General features: G+C 35.7%; 2 protein-coding genes across 3 annotated transcripts; both read right to left on the bottom strand.

Annotated features, from left to right (window-relative positions):
* Positions 1 to 1,129: 1,129 nt before the first annotated feature.
* On the bottom strand, positions 1,130 to 5,055 carry LOC110779586 (cytokinin hydroxylase-like). Of its 2 annotated transcripts, none has more exons than XM_021984077.2 (4): positions 4,632 to 5,055; positions 3,691 to 3,923; positions 2,594 to 3,214; positions 1,130 to 1,757 (listed from the first exon to the last, which is right to left on the bottom strand). In XM_021984077.2, the coding sequence occupies exons 1-4, from the start codon at positions 4,924 to 4,926 to the stop codon at positions 1,332 to 1,334; spliced, it is 1,575 nt and encodes a 524-aa protein (XP_021839769.2). In that variant the 5' UTR covers positions 4,927 to 5,055; the 3' UTR covers positions 1,130 to 1,331. The 2 variants fall into 2 exon arrangements, with proteins under 2 accessions (XP_021839769.2, XP_056694302.1); XM_056838324.1 differs by having other exon boundaries at positions 1,615 to 2,011; positions 4,632 to 5,011.
* Positions 5,056 to 7,013: 1,958 nt separating this feature from the next.
* Positions 7,014 to 18,677, bottom strand: LOC110784173 (uncharacterized). The gene is made up of 14 exons (XM_021988607.2): positions 18,518 to 18,677; positions 18,259 to 18,406; positions 17,351 to 17,469; positions 17,166 to 17,253; positions 15,042 to 15,181; positions 13,927 to 14,079; positions 13,745 to 13,855; positions 13,418 to 13,511; positions 12,006 to 12,140; positions 11,861 to 11,898; positions 11,681 to 11,770; positions 10,387 to 10,470; positions 8,746 to 8,895; positions 7,014 to 7,431 (listed from the first exon to the last, which is right to left on the bottom strand). Exons 1-14 carry the CDS (start codon positions 18,590 to 18,592, stop codon positions 7,291 to 7,293), a joined length of 1,566 nt encoding a protein of 521 aa, XP_021844299.1. The 5' UTR covers positions 18,593 to 18,677; the 3' UTR covers positions 7,014 to 7,290.
* Between the last annotated feature and the right edge of the window lie 2 nt (positions 18,678 to 18,679).

Below are 18,679 nucleotides of genomic sequence, written 5' to 3'. Positions count from 1 at the left end.
TTTGAGAAACTGCCTGTTGGCAAGAATTATATGGCGTAGCTAGACTAGAGGCCCATCAACGGCCCAATCACAGCCCTCTGACCCAGTGGCTTAAGGCTTATTTATCCTTTGAAGACGAGGATGCTCTAGGCATGCCTACTTGGTCTACTTACTTTGGGCTAATTTTTTTTTTGGATTTGGAGATGGCGCAATGACTATGGGGTCTTTTGGTTGATAGTAGAAAGTAGAATTTCTTAGGAAAAAGTTATTTCCATGTATAAGCATTTTCTAGGAAGTGGATAATATTGTTTGGTTAAACATGGGAAGTAAATTCTCACGGGAAGTTCCACTTACCTAGGGGAATCTAGGTAAGCAAATTCCTCCATTTTGTAGGAAGTAGAACGTCCTAGGAAGTGTGACTTCCTATGTTTTTGTCAACCAAACAATCTTATACTTCCTAGGAAGTCATACTTCCCACGGAATTTCATGTCAACCAAACATCACCTATGTATGTTTGGTAGAAACAACGATGGTATGGAAGGGTAATCGTCTACTCGGCGTATTTTTATTAAAAAAGGATACATGATATACGTTGTTAGCGTCTAAATGGACGCTCTTTGTTGTTGTCCAAGATTTCCTCTTAAAGGGTATAATTTTCTTTTCTTTTATGGTTCAATGTTTTGTCAAAAATCTTAACCGCATTGGAACGCTTTTATTTTTTGATGATTTTTTACCATGTATTTTTTTCCCTGGGTGTATAACCAAGGTGTCTACCGTTAACAACAGTGACTAACTCTCTCATTTCGCGTGCTCCAACTAAGGGTATGGGGCTGAGTGGTTGACCAAGGATCTATTTTCATTCCAAAATATTAGGATTCGAACCCCTAACCAATTAGTTAATAGACAGTGTGAGCAACCACTATATCAATACCAACTTGGTTAACCTTGTGCTTCCTTGGAATTGTACTGGGCTCCTCACTACAAAGTTTCTCTAAACATAAGAAGTGTATTGGAGTCCTACCTAGAAAGTTTACCATAATTCGACAAGACTCCTTGACACGACATGACAAGCAAATCATATGATGTTCTTTTTCCTTGTACGAAACGACAAGACTCCTTGAAACGACAGTAACAACATGACTCTATGACATAACATGACAAGCATATGACATTTTCTTTTTATTTAATCGCAACGTTCATAAGATAGAAGTGTATATGACTTAATAAACCTACGAACAGAATTATATCTAGTTTGTAATATGAATAGAGGCGTGTGCCCACACACAACATACCCAACAATATACTTCCCCATCAATAATATTTTAACATACATCCTATAGGTTAACTTATAATTACAAAGGTTTAACAATAAGAGGCACCCCAGAACCCGGTCTAAAAGAGAAAAAATAAGTCGGGAAATGGTGATACGACGGTGCAACGGAAAAAGAAAACCGGCGAAGAATCAAAGACATAACAATCTTATACTCCATAAGTGCATAGTTTTTGCCAATGCACATCCTACCTCCAAAACCGAATGGCAAGTAACCCATTTTATTTTTGCATCCGCCATACAAGTCCCCGTCGAATCTCTCGGGTTTGAACTCGTTGACGTCATTTCCCCATAGATCCGGGTCGTGGTGCATTCCGACGACGTCGATCCATATGTTGGTGCCGTTCGGGATTACTACATTGCCTACTTGAATGTCACTTCTTGCTTGCCTTTGAAGATTTGGTGATGAGGGGTATAATCTTTGTGATTCGTTAAACACCCATCCCATCTAAAAGAATAACATATACTAACTCCGTTTCAGAAAGTTCTTTACGCTTTGGAAAATGTGTCTAAAGTATAAAAACTTTGACTGTAAATTCTACCAATTATATACATCAAAACGTTACATGTAAGATGTTGTTAGATTGGTCTCGGGATATATTTTCAGAATATCAAATTTTTATAATTTTTTCACATACAAAATTGGATATATTTGTAGTTAAATATTGCATCGGAGTTCGTGCAAATAGTAACTGTAAAGATCTTTTTGAGACGGGGGTAGTATAATTCAATTAGAATTGACATACAAAGTATAAAAATTTTGTGCCTTGTGGCTAGCTCATTTGCACACACACAAAAAAACCAAAAAAAACAAACAAATTAACAAACAAACAAACAACATATACCATTTTCGTTAATAAATTTTTGGTTTATGAGGACTGGACCACTAAGGGTCCATCAGCTATCGTGTTAAATACTCCATTCATTTCCGAATACTTGTAAATATGAAAATTAACTTTTGGAATATTCATACATTAAATTGAACCACATTTTCTTACTGTAGTAATATATAAAAATCAAATGTTATTGTGTAATATGTTTTTTTTATGAGGGGAAATGTGTAATATGTTGTTAGGTTTGTGTTAATGTATATTTCTCAAAAATCAACTTTTAATAGTTTTTGCTAACATATAGTTACATATATTTACGATTTAACTAGTGCATGGGTAAGTGTGTCAATCAAACTGCCACAAATATCATGAAACAGGGAGAGCAACATTCAATTCAACATACCAAAAACATGAAAATAATGTATTAAAATAAGGAGAAAAAATCCTTAATTACCTTCTTGAGTCTAGCAAGCATTGTGAAATCAATGTCATCTTTGTCTCCAATCACCTCTTTGATTTCTTCCCTCAATTCATCTTGCCATTTTGGGTACATAGCCAATAACATCGATGTCCATGTCATTGATAATGCAACCGTCTCATGCCCTCCAAAGAAAAACGTCTTACACTCATCAATTAGTTCTTTTGTTGTCAATTGTCCATCAAAGTGATCCTCACCTTCGAGCAATAATCGCAATAAATCCTCGTGTTGTCGAGGTTCGACACCAATAATCTCTCTTCTCGCGTTTATAATAGATAAAAGTATTCCATCGATCTCTTTCCCTAGCTTCCTAGCCTTTAGGGTTTGTCTCATGCTCAAAAACTTACCGTAAGGGACTCCAACATAACGCGTGTGTTTGAACAGACTAATCTGTATTTCTCTTAATTTTTCAAGCAATGTATTTTCCACTTCACTATTATGAATTCCAAAATTAGTTTTGGCCATTGTTTCCCCGCCTAACACCGGGAATTCTCTCTCCACATCGAGTTCGAGTTCGAGTTTGCTCGAGTTACCAAGGAGAGTACTCCAATTTTTTATCATCTTGATCGTAGATTCCACCATTGAATCCACCATGCCCTAAAGTTTCAAATGAAATCGATCAATGAAGTTGTAAATTTGAGCTCATAAAGGTGATCAAGATATACTTCCTCCATTCTCTTTCAGTTGCAATGATTCTATTTTAGGAAATTTCATTTAAGTTTTAACCTTTCCATTTTTGGCAATTTTACTACATAACTTTATCCAACTACCCTCATCCATGTACAATAACCCATCTTTCCCCCCAAATACATAAGAAGCATCCTCATCTATATGGCATGAATGTAATTTACTACCTAACCACTTGCATCTCAAAATTTAGGGTGAACAGTAAAAGTTGCAATTAAAACAGAACAGGGGAAATATTGAAAATTCTCAGGTACACCCTACAGTATTATGTCCATTGCTGGTCACTCTCACATTTTCTTTTCACTTGAATATATACGTTTAAAGGGAAAATATAAAAGAGTGCACACTATACCTGAGTGCATTATAGATGTGTTGAACATATATACCTTCAAATTAGTGGAAGAGAAAGCTGGAGTTATAATATGCCTATGACGAGCCCAAGCATTACCCTCAATCATACTAAGACCACATTCTCCCAACATTGGAACCCTATCACTTCTGAATACATTAGGTTTTCCCCAATTCCTCGAAAACACTTTTCCAGACATTTCCTTAAGAAATTCAGGGTCTGCTATGTATACAAACGGCTCAACTCCCATCCAATAAACATACACTTTTCCTGCAAATCATGCACGCAACCCTAAATATATTAGGGGCAAGTTCGGTATCACTATGAGTTCTCATTTTTTATAGATTTATACATAATTTTTCTATGTATACAAACGACTCAACTCTACACTATCCTTGCAAATCATGCATGCAACCATGAAAATACTAGTAGCAATAAGAGATGACAATGCATAGATCCTGGTCCTGATCCGGGTTCGATGGATCCAGACCCGTTTTACAGGATTTGGATCTTTAAAATTAAATGTAGACCCTGTAGATCTAGATCCGAATCCAGATACGTTTCTGGTAGATAGGGTCCGGGTCTAGATCTTATTCTCGAGATCCTGATCCGGTCCAGATCCTGCACATGGATTTGGATCCAAATTTTTGGACCCAGAGATCCGGATCTGGATCTATGTGTGAAAACGGATTTGGATCTAGATTCAGTAGGATCCGGTCTAGATCCTACCCATTGCCATCCCTAATAGCAATCCAATATCACTATCAATTTTCATTTTTTGGTTTTATAATTTTGTTATGTATACAAACGACTCTACTCCCATCCAATAAACATACACTAATCACTATCCCTGCAAATAATGCACGCAACCATGGAAATATTAGGTACAGTATGTTTGGTATTACTGGCTATTTTAAATTTTTGGTTTCAAAATTTTAAATGCAAGAAGAATTTTATGACAAAAACAAAAGAACTTACCATGCAACTTTTTCCATTGAGCGAAGTAAGGAAGAGAAGAAGAATGGATATCATGGGATATACTTTCAGAAGACGACGACAACAACGACGAAGAAGATAAAGATTTAGCTTTGATGAGCATTTGTTTCATATCACTCAAATTTCCCAAGGGAAAACTAGGAGTTGGTCCTCCTAACCCGTTCGAACGCAGCTTTCGCAGCGTTCGAACGGGTGAGATATAACAAGCATTAATCAATTTCCATAACAAAAACAAGCTAATGAAGATGAATCCATACACAAAATGAACAAGACTCATTTTCTTCTTCTTTTTGTTTTTTTTTTGTTTTTAGTTTTCTCTCTTTATTATTGTGTAATAATAATTATTATATGATGAGCATGCTAAAGGAGCAAGCACGAGGGGCAATATATAGAAAGAAGTCAAAGTACTATAAAACAAGGGTTGTAAAACAAATTCATGTACTTCTTTATAGTAAAGAAACGTGGGTATGACTCTTTCAACCTCTCATGCTGAGGCGCTCGCTTGCTTGCACGGGATGAATTCGGTAACACCCTCCTTACTTGTTGGTTCAGTAGTGATTAAGACTGAATTTGGTAGGAGGATCACGTGTTCGATCCCTCGCAACAACGATTGGAGGGGACTGAAACCTATCCAACGAGAACTCGCTCCAAATCCGAATTAGTTCAAAGGGTGAACGGGGTGCTAACACCAAAAAAAAAAAAAAAACAGATAATCATTTTGAATAGAAAGGCTTTTTTTTATAATTTGAGTGAATGTCGAATATTCCACTCCTCCACAATATAGAGCCAAAAGACATTGACGAAACAAATATTGAAATGTCCTCCTATAATTCATAATATTGAGCCAGAAGACATTGACGAAACAAATGTTAAAATGTCTTCCTATAATTCTACTCTTTGTTAAATTTTACCAAGTTGCATTACAAAAATTTGTATCTTTTATGACAACTTAATAACGACGGGTAAGAATCCCGTTGCAAAAGGACTTTTGCGACGGGGATAACAACCCAACAAAGATGGGAACAACCGTCGCAAATGTCTTTTACGACGGGTTAATGACAGGATTTTCCATTAACGACGGGCCCCTTTTATGACGGGTTGACGACGGAAAATCATGTCGTTAATCAATAATTATTGACCTTTAATGACGGGATTTTCCGTCGTTAATAGTACAATTTCTTGTAGTGTTGTTTGTTGGTTCAGTGGTGATTAGGGCTAAACTTGGTAGGGAGAACCTGTGTTCGATCCTAAGCAATAACAATTGGGAGGGGACTGTAACCTATCCACCCAGAACTCGCCTAAGTTGTAATAGACCGGTCTTGAATACATCCGACAAAACTCTAGTGAGACAATTATAGACCCGACAGAGAGTAATTTGGATGGATTGATAATATGGACCATTTCCATAACTATCATATCTACAATAAGTCAATAATTAATATTTGTAGACCCGATGAGAGTTTGGATCAATATAATGGATGGACCAATTTCCATAACTACAAATAGTGCTGGCGTGGAACGGGCTAGCACGCGGGCAATCCAAACCCATCACAAATCGGCCCAATATGATAAGATCCCATTGTAAACCCGACATAACATGAGAGGCACGACGATAGGTTTACGGGCCTTGCATGGAAATCATTTTAGATTTGGCACGGGCCAACATGAGCACGTCAGCTTATTTTTAAGAAATTAACAAAAAAAATTCTTAAAATTAGTAATGAAACCCGCTAGCATGGCACCAGTCCGACTCAAAATGAAACGGTACTTGAACGGGCCACACATGGGCCTCATTTATAGAAGAAAGGCACGAGCTTGCTAGCAGCGCACAATCCGGCACGGCACGCACTTGGACGGAACGTGAGCCCGGGCATGGACCTCATTTATAGAAGATCGGCATGAATCCTACACGACACGACTTTTCCTTAGCCTGTTCTAAACATGAATCGCAGGGCACGAGGACCAGATCTAACTACAAAACAAATAATTAAGATTTTTGTAGACCCGATGAGAGTAAATTGAATCAATTACCTCCACTAAAAAAGGCAAAGGAGATATGTAGGACGGTAGCTCGTTGGTGGCTAGTTTATTTGCTTATTTATTTTAGCGGCTAAATACTAAAGTGGTCACAATAACATGTGAATCATTGGTTTATGGCTTTATGCTATATTGTAATATTGCTATGTACATATTCCACATATAAAGTAAGCAAATATTGATATGATACTTCCTTAATTACTTTTGCCCGGAAAATAAACATATTTTGTCAGTAATAAGTCAAAATCAGTTGAGACAAACAGACCTTTAACCATTATATATTTATATGTGAATTTTTGTAAAAGTATCAGCAAATACGAAGTATAATAAATAATAAATAGGGTCATTTACATTTTACTAAAACCACTTTAGATTTTAAATCATATAAATAAATAACATCGTACTTCGAATTATTTATAAATTATTTCTATAAAGACTAAAGACATACTTACTTAGCTAAGAGAAGAGCTTGAAGCCTTGAAGAACAAGAAGAAATGAAGAAAAATTCACATTTTGCACTACAAAAAATGGAGTTAAATACTTCTACTTTGTAACCGTTGTCGTCTAATCCGGTAATTAATAACCCCTTCGAAGACAGAAGAACTCATACCAGAAAATCGTGAAAGAGCATAACGGCATCATCTAGCTTCATTAAGGACGAGTCTAGGAGAAACCTCACATTTCGTAGTCGTTCTCTCCTCTTCTTAACCTCCGGTGGCGGGTTTTCCATGCTCAAGTTCTGGATCTGGAGAAGCAAGTTGAAAAAAATATATGATTAAGCAAATTGAAGTGATGAAAAAAACATTACTATTGTAGATTTGTAGTATCACTTAACAAGTGAATTCATGGGGTCGTTTGGTTGAACGTAGGAAATTAGAACTTCCTAAGAGAAGTACATGCATTTTCCTAGGAATCAGGTCATGTTGTTTGATTGAACGTGGGAAGTTCTACTTACCTAGGGGGACCTAGGCAAGCAACTTCCTCCACTTTGGGGAAGTGAACTACTCCTAGGTGCTTGTTTGGTTAGTAACTTGTATTTCATAGGAATTTAATTCCTTTGTTAACTTCCTAGGAAATAGCTTGATGATGTTTATGTTTGGTTTAACTTAGGCAATGGTAATTTATGGGAATTGACATGGGAATTATAACTTACCAAGGGCAGAATAGGTAAGTCACTTCCCATGTTTCATAGCATTGGTAATTCCCCCTTACTCTCATTTCATGCCAACCAAACAACTTACAATATATGCACTTCCTAAGAATTCATACTTCTCCCTTCATTTACTTGCAACCAAACATCCCCCCTAGGAAGTGTGACTTCCCATGTTTTTGTCAACCAAACAATACCACAATCTTCCACTTCCTAGGAAGTCATACTTCTCATGTCAACCAAACAACACCTATATCAACTTCAATAACATATATACATGAAAAGCATACGACACATTAACCAATTATTTAGCCACTCGTGATGAATGAAAAGAAAACCAATTGGGGGGTGAAGGGAAAACATAAGGTAGTGACAGATTAGCTTGTTGACAAGAAGCAACAAGATGACAGAGCAATGCAACAATTGCATGTAACTAGCTTTTTTTGGACCGTGTGACGCACGGTATATATTTTTTAATAAAATTAAATAATGATGTTTGATATAAAAGTTGAAGAGGCAATGAACTAAATAATCAAGGATTGATTAATTGGGAGTTTTAAGAATGTTAAAAGTTCTTTTTATTAAATATTTAGGGAGACTTGTACAAAAAATAAGTTAAAATATATAAAAATAAAAGAGATATTAAGGCGGGCACAAGTGGCATGCAAATCTTCATGTTTTAAAATATTAAGATAGATGTGACATTAACGAATGAGTAGCATAAATCTCGAAGCTTCTCTGCTGATATATAAAAGAATTTTTCAACGATTTTATTTTGAAATAATCTAAAACAAGTCAACCAGCCAGATCAGTTCTGCAGGAATTATGCCATGAGTCCATGACCTTCTACTACTAGTTTGCCATTTTATATAGCCTTCACAAAATGCAAAGGGAAAACAATAATAGTACCTCTCGCTCTTGATCGACTTCATGAGCATATCGCAGGGACAGATTAAGTGCAGCATGGTACAGTTCATCCAAAATTTGATGCCAGAGATTGTCTTTTTTCACTCTCCATAAAAAGAAGTCTGTCTGTCTTGGACCTCCAGTACTTATTTTCTGCAAAAAGCATATATTAACTTATGAGGCATGATTTAAGGTATTCCTAACATTAACTTTCTTTGTAGGGGAACGGAATCTAATTTGCAGGCATGGGAAAATAACACACGCACAAAACAAAAGATGAAACAACTAAATTCAGAAAATAAAAATAAAAAAAGGGAGTTGGAAAAAAGAAAATGCATCTACTGACATTAGGTCGTTTGAAGTTAGAACATCGTATGCCAGGTGGACATCAAAATTTGTGCAACAATTGCATCAGAGAAAAGTTTTCCAGCAAGAATTATCCATAGGGGTTCCAGATCTAACTGAGGCAATTGAGATTTCACTCGTTATTTTTCTTACACCAGAGGCTAATTTCCACACAAAATTTAAGAACAACAAAAATAAAGTAAAGTTTTCACCTGAAGACTTTCATGATCATATAAATTAACATATTCTCATTTAACTGCAGGGTATAACTTCCAGAAATCTTGTGTCGACCAGTACAAGCAAACACAAGAAAAAGGAAAAGTGGAAAGCATGATATAGGGTACATAACACGACTTTACTTGATTGTAAAACTTACGGAGTATGCGCGTAGCTAAATGTTCAGTTTGGGAAAATTGAAGTTATTTGCAATTGCAAATCTGAAAAGCTGAGGCAGGCAATCAGAGGACCCCGTTACCCACAATTGACTATTCTACTTTTCAACTTTTCATTGCATCAAAAAATTATTCTTCTTTTAAGATGAAAGGTTAACTAACTGGTTTTATTGAAAGTCATGTCTTAGATCTTCCAAAGACAATCACACGAGCTACTGGCCATTATGGGATAGACTTGGTGAATGGACTCCATTGCCATTTCCATAGGAAAGAATCCATGTAACCTACCCACCTAATAAATACAGTGTTGATTGGCTAATTGTAGTGAAGTAAAGTATTTCTCATTGACATCACTAGTTTTAGTGTGCTTCGACTATTTTCGAATAAATTTTTCTATACCAGACAACCAGGTTTAAAGATTCTTACGAGTGATTTCTGGGACATTGCACAAACTGCTATAGCTTGCATTTTTGGCATCTTATTCCAAAAAAGTTGCTTCTATAAAAAATAAAATAAAATACCAGATTTGTTCTCCACTTTCTAGGTATCTAAGCAGCTAAAGACTGCACAATTGCAATCCAAAATCAAACAGGTTGCAAGAAAAGAACCTGAGACACATTCCTTAAAGAAGCAACACATCGGTGATTTGCTAACAAAATTAATGTCAAGGTGAATTTTCATGGAAAGCAAAAAGGAGACATTTCTTAATCCAAACTAACAATCATTAAATGGAAGGGGTTCTAGAAAAGACATTGAAGATTTTTGCAATTGCATGCAAATAAGTAAGGCAAGAACTGTTTGACGAAAAAGGTTCACAGAAACCATATGAAAGAGTAACTGAAAATCAGATACATAAACTGATTAATAACAGACAACCAAGAAGATTATCCAGTGAAAATGAGGATACCTCCATTTGTATGTAATTATCCTTCCAAAGCTTATACAGAATCTGTGGTGTACTTTTTTTGTCAACGAAGGTACGTTCCGAAATCTGCACAAGTGCATAAGAACTAAGAAAATGCATCAAGAGGACAAGGGGCCAGACTTCAAAAGATTAATTTCTAGGAGTCAAAAGATTTCTAGTCATTTCTATCAACTATATCACTGAAAGGCAAATCCTTAACATAAATTATACATGAATCCTAGAAACCATCAATTCCAAAAGCCACTTCAGTCTTCGTCTCCCAAACAACTAAACCAGATCTAACACTTGGCATAAAATGATTAAAAAATCTGGACACAGACTGTTTGATATGCAAGGCTACATTCTCATATTGTGTTTGCCGAAGAAGTCAAGTCTAGTCTAACCATATAAGAGATAGTCGCAAAAACAATAACCAGTTATGCCCAACAATTCCAATAAGCATATCAAATAATCTTTTAGTAGTATTACTTTCCACTTGGAGATAACCATCAAACCTTAAGCAGGACATAAGCGTGTTTCACTTTAACTTCCCTAGCATCCTAGTTAACCTATTACATGCATTTAAAGAAAGAGTGAAAGAAGATCAGCAGTATTGATTTAGTGGAATTCTACGAATATAGAGAAATGATGAAGGACCAAAACTGAAAGTAAGGTAGTCGATGTAAAAAAAAGAGAGAGTATATAAAAATTTGATATAAAACAAAACGTAGCATTTCTTTCTTTTACAATCAGCAATATGCACAAGAAATGCCTCAAGGTTTGATTGCATCAGCTAGTATGCATCAAACTTCATCTGATTGCATTGCCTGGTATTGCAGCAAAATTCATCTAACCCAACCCAATTTACGTTGAAGGCTTCATTTAGGTTTGCCTCTATAGTTCTACTTCATGTAATAAGTAGTACATTCTGGCTGAGTAAGATATTAATTTAATCCATTTTCCTAGAATGCAAAATGGTGACAGTTAGTTACATTTCTAAAGAACAAAGAAAAATGCAGCTCCGTCTTAATTATCTGTCTTGATAAATGAAGAAAATTATACAAAAACCACCTTCTTCAGCTAACTTATGACTTGCTATTCAAAATTTTAATTCAATATCTCAGACAGCCTATTTTCCAACCCAGGGTGATGTTTAGTCAGGAGTAGCAATGCTTTACATTTCCATCTCGAGCATGAATCACAGGTAGTAAACATAATTTTGTTGATGAAAATAGGTATCAAGTTATTCAGAAACAGGAAGCAGCCTTTGCAAAACCACACTGTAACCATTAATTACCTTATCAGTATCCAGTGGACGACCGTTTGATAATGACCTGAACATCCTAAAAGCCTCTATCCCATACCGCTTTTTCACAATAGACTCCACCTGTTCAGAAATTTATAACTGTATAAATAGAGTCGTATTTCAAATCAAACTCCTAAAGAAACACATCTGTAGATAGGCAAGCCAACTGACCTCTTCGAATTGAGCTTTCTTTATGATTTCATGCAGATCTGCAAAAAAAATCATTTTAATACAAAAGCCTGAAATTAATGGACAAAATGCCTTCAAGCATCCAGGCATTTAGTGCAAGTATTGCTAGTCACAGAAGAATTCTTACTAATGGTGTACACATCATCTGCTTCAGAACAAAAATCCAGTTGTTCAAGAGAGCATCTTAGATGCTCCAAGTTCATAGTGAGACCTTCTTCTCTCTTAATAACCTGTTCGAAAATTGAATCCAGAGACAACGACACTGCCAAGAAAAGCGCAACAATAAACCATAGCGAAAAGCCAGAAGAGAAACTACAGAAAAAAGGAGTCACGACACCTAAAAAAGAAAGCATCATAAAATAAACAAGAGATGGAGGTTTCACCTCTTAAAAAACCCGACAGAAAATAGTATCACATGGACAAAGCAGTGGAGAAAAAAACTATGGAGTTATGTCAGAAACCCAAACCTAGAAACCACTATTGCTGTCTACGGAAGAAAAACAAGAACTTAAAAGTAAAATATTATGCCGAAAACAAGCATCAATTACCCCTATAGACGTGTCAGAAGGGAGATTTGGCCTCTTCAAAAAACCAACCAAAAATAAGTCAAGGGAAAATCATCAGGATATTTCACTCAAAGTGATTATATTACAATCAGAAGGACAAAACATTGAGAAAAAACTACTGTGAGACGACCCAAACCTAGAAACCCCTATAGTTTTCTGTGTAAGAAAACAAGAACCTAAAATTAGAAATATTCAAATGAAAGTCTTTTTTTTTTAATATTATTGTTTAGACGTGAATTTCACACAAACTGATAAAATCCTATCTGGACCAACCATGACACACATACATGTCTACCAGAGAAATCCAGACAAGCAAGTAAGACATTAACATAATTTAAGTTGCAAGTAGAGGAGAAAGATCCAAATACCCAAGAGAAAGGAACAATTAATTTCTATCACATATCACAAGTAAGAACTAGGATCACAGATGTTGATCTAGGAAAACTCTTGAGAGGTTAAGATGTATGCAATAGTACCCCTAATCCATCAAAACTAGCAAAGGTTGTTTTAGAAGACTAGAAGTCAACAAGCAACTTAAGAAAGTAGAAAGTAATATTCATTCATATGAAAAGAAACATGCCATAGCATCAACTAAGAATATAGGTTAATAAGCATCATGGATATAGCATTAGCAGCCTATTGGACCAAGTTCTAGGCTTCTAGCACAGATTAGCCAAAATTATGCAAGAAAGATACAACAGCAGAGTTTTGCATTTTAAATAATACAGGGAAACCAGAAAAAGGTCCACATCACATAGTTAATAATCAAAGTCCATGACTGAGCAAGCAGATCAAACTATTTTTGGTTCTCCTGATTTCTGGAAAAACAAAAATCAAGTAGTAATTCGTCTTCATATCACAGGTCAACTTGCTTTCAGGCATCAGTTCATTAAGAAGAAGGGACAAACAATACTAGAGAAAACCAGCAAATTTTCTCAGCAAAGGCGTAGATAAATATCGACAGCATGATTACCTGTGCTAGTTGTTCTTTGAGTCCCTTCCAACATAGAATTCAAAATCACTGCTGCAACGTTGTCATACTCTGATCTGGCATACTCAACGCAGGCCTTGAGTAAAGCAAACAAGGAAAAGAGAATTTCAAGAAGCATACACGCAAAAGATATCAATTACTACCATTGCCACCCGCAAATTCATAGATCTACCCAAGACAGCAACACCATCACCACCATAGTATAACTCTATGCAACTTTACCTTTAACTTATCAAGATCAGTAGATTTCTAATAAAAACGAGGCAATACACATTAAAAAGCACGAGAACGGAAAAAGAGGGTAAGCACCTTTATCCTTAGACGCTTAATAAACTCATCAAAATTCACTCGCCATACTGGTTCTTTCTTACCCCCATTAATATCAAGTTCATTGTCCCACTCCAGATTATGTTGTTTCCTCTGCACAAGAAATTAATTATGTATCAGACTATGTAAACAGTACTCGACTAAGCAGAAATTACTAAATCAACCTTCTCTCCAACTTTCAGGCCTGAACTTTTACTCTCGCTTTTTTCTTCATCAGAATCAACTCCTTGGTCATATGAGATGGAAAATCTCTCTGCGTCCATGGGAATTGCAGCAGCCAAAGCGCGTTCTTCCAGGGTCACTTCTTTCCTAGCAATCTGAAATGAAGACGATAAAGTCAATCAAGGTCACTATTCAAAAAAATCCTGCAAAAAAAGCAGAAGAAATAATCAAATTCATACAATCTGCACTATCATAAGAAGATTCTATAACATATCCCCTGCATAGGAAATCGTCATCTTATTAGGGAGGAAACACATTAGGTAGCTATGCAATTTAGTGCCAAAGCATGAAAACGTTCTCAATGAATAGCTAATATAAGAAAAAGTTGCCACATTTATGGGACTGCATAAAAGAGGATCTTAGAACCAATTATGTTTCTTATACTTGTAAAGTAAAGCGAAAATAAAGACTTAAGTAAAAAACGGGAGAAATTATGTGAGAGAAAGAACCAAAGCCTGTGGCGGAGTCCAATCCCCCAGAGGATTAGATAGAACTTTTTAGTTCCTATACAGATTTGAGATATATTCCAAACTTCTACAAGATTCAGCAATAGAGCATTCAAAGAATAACAATAGTTGTCTAAACCTTACATGCTCTTCAGTACTTCCTCTGTTTTCTTAGTGTACCAAATCAACTTTTGCACTATTCACATCTCACCTTTGACCACCTTTGGTTCTACATAGCCATGTGGATCTTGCTAATTTGTCTCAATATATTTTCATAATATCAGCTTTTTATGATTTTTGCTTTTAGATAATCAAAGATATGCATTGGAAAACGTGCCAAATCAATATGGTATAAATAATTTTTTAACATTAAACAATAATCTTCAAGCAACTATAAGTTGCTAATTTATTATTGTAATATGAACTGAACGACACTATCCTACTTGTTTAATCATAATAAACTTCCATACTCGGAATTTATATAAAGTATGACAGAGCCATGGCACTTTTGAATTGAAAGGAACATAACTAAAAATAAAATAACCAAAAACAGCATAAGAGAATGAAAAGGAGAAAACAACTGCAGCAAAAATGCTCCCTGAGGATGCTACCTTATTTCTCCCCCCTCCTTTCTTAGCAGGACCTTCTCCCTCAGTTGGTAAAGATATTAATGGCTCTGGAGCAGGGCACCGTTCAACAAAACGGCCGCGAACAAGTTTTCTGAAGCTTTCTCGGTGAGCATCTTGATTTCCTGGCCGGAAAAAAAAAACAGAAGAAATGATATCCCAATCACTAACTTACAATTACAATAATATACCCAAGTACTAGAATTCAACTCAGTGGACCTGTGGTCAGTGACTCAGTGGTCATAGATGCATAGAGAAATAATCGTCCACAAGGTTATCACAAACTAAATCTAAGAAGCTAAAGGTGTCTAGTCAGTGGCAAGCTCTAAAAAAGTTAAATAGGCAATATAACATGACTCTTACATACATGTGTTAATTTATCAACTCATAGCCAAATATATCCTTGGATTCCTCTCAACAAGATCTTATAAGGTGCCCAATCAGAATCGGGGAAAAAAAATATGTGTCCTCTGCATCCAGATTTTATCACAAATTATAACTTCGCAGCTTCAGAAGGAAATAAAACCAGATAACGAGAGCAAGTTAAAAGGACCCCATGAACACAAGATGCTGCCATCTATTTCAGATAAACAATGAAAACGAGTCTTTGTTAGGTGGCCTACAATCATCACAGAAATTATGAATGGCAAAGACAAAAATATAGCCAACAAACTTGATATCGTCATATTAATTCCGGATACTAACATCAATATTAGATTTGCTTAGAGTGCGATCACGATTTTTGGATGTTCTTTTACCACTCAGGGATTATGTTGCCAATGTTATGGCATTACAAAGCACAGGTGTACAACCAGCAGAACTAAAAAAAATGTCTTAGTCAAGAACAGCATCTTGTTTGCTTGGAAGCTTGTTTGAATTCATAACAAAACATGAAAACATTGCCTAATTTTCTAATTTTGATACTACTCCATACTCAAGCCAAATTCTTTAATGATTGGCAGCATGTAGTTTACCAGGTCACTTGTTGAAATTTGAAGACTAGGGTAAAAATATAAACAATGTAGAAGACAGATCAAATAAATATTTCCTAATTATGCAAAACTAACATGCACTAAATTTCACAGACCAGATTCCATCAGCAACTTCCTTTTGGTACAGTTTGGAGGGCTAAGCGTTGGCAACAACAGCACCTGATATTACTATAATAGTAATATCAGACTCAGGAAGTCTTTTCCACAGACTTTCCCGGGTACTCTTGCTATAGCGGGCATAAAGACTCTTCAACAATCCCCTTTCACAATGAAGGCCTGTGGTCTAACAATTGACAACTGAACTTCCTTCTTATTGACGGGGGGTCCTACTTCAGCATATTTAGAACATAAATTGATAGAAGAAGAAGGCGATTTTGATTGATGATTCTGGAAAACAGTAACAATGGAATGATAAGCTTCAAGAGTTCAAGAGGCTGGTTCCCCAAATACAAAATAAAACTAAAGGAACCTCTCCATAGATTTCATCCTCATCTCTCTGCTCTATTCATAGAAGATCTGATTCTCTTTTCTCTGTCTCTCCTCCAAGTAACACTCTTCCTTCTTCTTCAAGCTACTCCTAACAGATTAATAATGCAATACATACACTACCCTCCACATTAGGCCAGTTCATTGCAAAAGGGGGGAGAAAACTCAGTACTAAATGTTTTGGAAAGATTTTCTTTGTCCCAGAAGCACATCATCTTACTTGGCAATACATAAAAGTAGATTAACTTGGAAGGGAAAGATGAACTTCTTGTGGGACTTCCCAATACAGTTAGAAGGAAGTTCATTTTGTGATGAACCTAAGAACAGTGTGATTTTCGGAGCATGGGTGAAAGAGATCAGAGTCGTCTCTTTAATGTTGTCCCAATCTACCAGATCAAGGTAAGGCCAATAATGAGGTCATTTTGTTGTTAAAAGAGAGCCTTAAGAAGGAATCTGATTTTTGAGCCTGGACAGAAATCCATTCTTTATTTCCAAGGTCCTATCCTTTTGCAGTTATCGACATGCATAATAAAAATAAAACAAATTATAAAAAACAAAAGAACCTCACATCAATTTCTAATATTTCATATAAAAATCAACCATAACAAATTAAAAACCACTTATAACTTGCCTACACTTGAACGGGCCCGTGCTCTATCCAGAATTTGCGTGAGAGTGAGTCTGCCATGCTGCAGCAACCCTTCAAGAATCTCCTCACCCTAGCATAATTGGTAACGACATGAGAAATGGCCAACAAGTTCCACAATCACGGCAAGAAGTTAGTAAAAGAGAAACATAAAGTACTAAGTCACCAACTTTTTTATCCTTCTCCATTGACACTGTAACCATGAACTTCGGGAACCTCAAGCGCTGAATGATGTTATCAAACAATGCCATGTACTGTGTGACTACCACTGTAGTATCTCTGGCACCCCCTAGGAACATTAATTCAATAGTTGTTATCATCTAAGTAGTAATATAGAATATGATTATTGACAACATCAAATAATGGAAATAGTATAACACTAGAAAGGCAAATAACCACAACTCCAATTGAAGAAGAATCTTGTGGCTGCTGTGTGCATTAATTCCATCATGATCATTGTCATAAGAGTTCTTAAGCCCACCTTTACACTTAGACTTCATATCACGACTTCAAAAGTTCAAATCACTTCAAATTTATTCAAAAGAACCGTATGGCTGTGTACATATATTCCTCTGATAGATGATTCAACAATATTAAAGAACTCTCTTTGGAAGCCAAATACTCCCTATTTGATAGAAAAAGTTCATTCTAAACTCCGGCATGGTTAATAACGAAAAAAACAATGTTATTTCAGATCTACTGATAACAAATCATCATACTATAAGTTTGTTCACAACAACACGAAACAAACAATGACTTCACCCTAAAATCCACCAAAACCTTTACAATGTATATAAACATAGGAATCATGATAACCACTAATCAACACCTCGACGAAACAAATTCCTTAGCATACTTCAAAAACTGTAAATTAATAACGAAAGCAACAATGTTACTTCAGCCCTACTAATAACACATGATCATAATAGAAACTCGACAATTAAGCTATTTTCCAGAAAATTCTAAACCAACAATTACAATAAACAACAAATGTATAGCATAAAAAACAACAATCATAAATTAACTAAGCATTATAAGCATCAAATTAATAAATAAAAATTAAAAAAAAAAGGAAAACCTTCTTGTTCAAGGCCGAAAGCTTGAACACAATTATGCTGAATTAAAACCCATAAACATTTCTTCACTTTGTCTTGAGGGAGTTCAGTGAATCGAGAAATCAACGCTCTACTTTGGGTTCCTCTTCTGAGTATACATTCGCATATTTTCTGCTCAAATTAAAATTCACCAAAAAATAATTGCAATTAATTGTATAAGAAATAAAATAATTAAATTGTCAATTGAAGAATAGAGAGGAGAGAGAAAGAGAGATAGTTTACAGCGACGAGGTTTCCGAAGTCGGTAGTGATGATGTGGACGGCGAGTTTGATGCCGTACGGTGTCAGCGCCGCCATCGATTACGGTGGTTCTTTCAGTGTTTTAACTGTCAGTGTTGTTTTTCGAGCTTTTGAGCTTTTAAGAAACGGAGGGAGAAGAACTGG

This window comes from Spinacia oleracea, chromosome 3 (assembly GCF_020520425.1).
Source record: "Spinacia oleracea cultivar Varoflay chromosome 3, BTI_SOV_V1, whole genome shotgun sequence".
In the NCBI taxonomy this organism is placed as follows: domain Eukaryota; kingdom Viridiplantae; phylum Streptophyta; class Magnoliopsida; order Caryophyllales; family Amaranthaceae; genus Spinacia; species Spinacia oleracea.
The sequence above is the reverse complement of the archived record's forward strand: the minus strand, read 5'-3'. Positions and strand labels throughout refer to the sequence as shown.

What these genes read in the sequence shown, in the direction of transcription:
- LOC110779586 (XM_021984077.2), bottom strand. Translation starts at nt 4,926, where the DNA reads ATGAGTCTTGTTCATTTTGTGTATGGATTCATCTTCATTAGCTTGTTT. An exon ending in TCAATGGAAAAAGTTGCATG is followed by an intron (nt 3,924 to 4,631) that starts GTAAGTTCTTTT and finishes CATGATTTGCAG; the next exon opens with GAAAAGTGTATGTTTATTGG. An exon ending in TCTCTTCCACTAATTTGAAG is followed by an intron (nt 3,215 to 3,690) that starts GTATATATGTTC and finishes TTGAAACTTTAG; the next exon opens with GGCATGGTGGATTCAATGGT.
- LOC110784173 (XM_021988607.2), bottom strand. Translation starts at nt 18,592, where the DNA reads ATGGCGGCGCTGACACCGTACGGCATCAAACTCGCCGTCCACATCATC. An exon ending in ACGGGCCCGTTCAAGTGTAG is followed by an intron (nt 15,182 to 17,165) that starts GCAAGTTATAAG and finishes TTTTCCGGCCAG; the next exon opens with GAAATCAAGATGCTCACCGA. An exon ending in TCAAAGAACAACTAGCACAG is followed by an intron (nt 12,141 to 13,417) that starts GTAATCATGCTG and finishes TTTTCTTGGCAG; the next exon opens with TGTCGTTGTCTCTGGATTCA.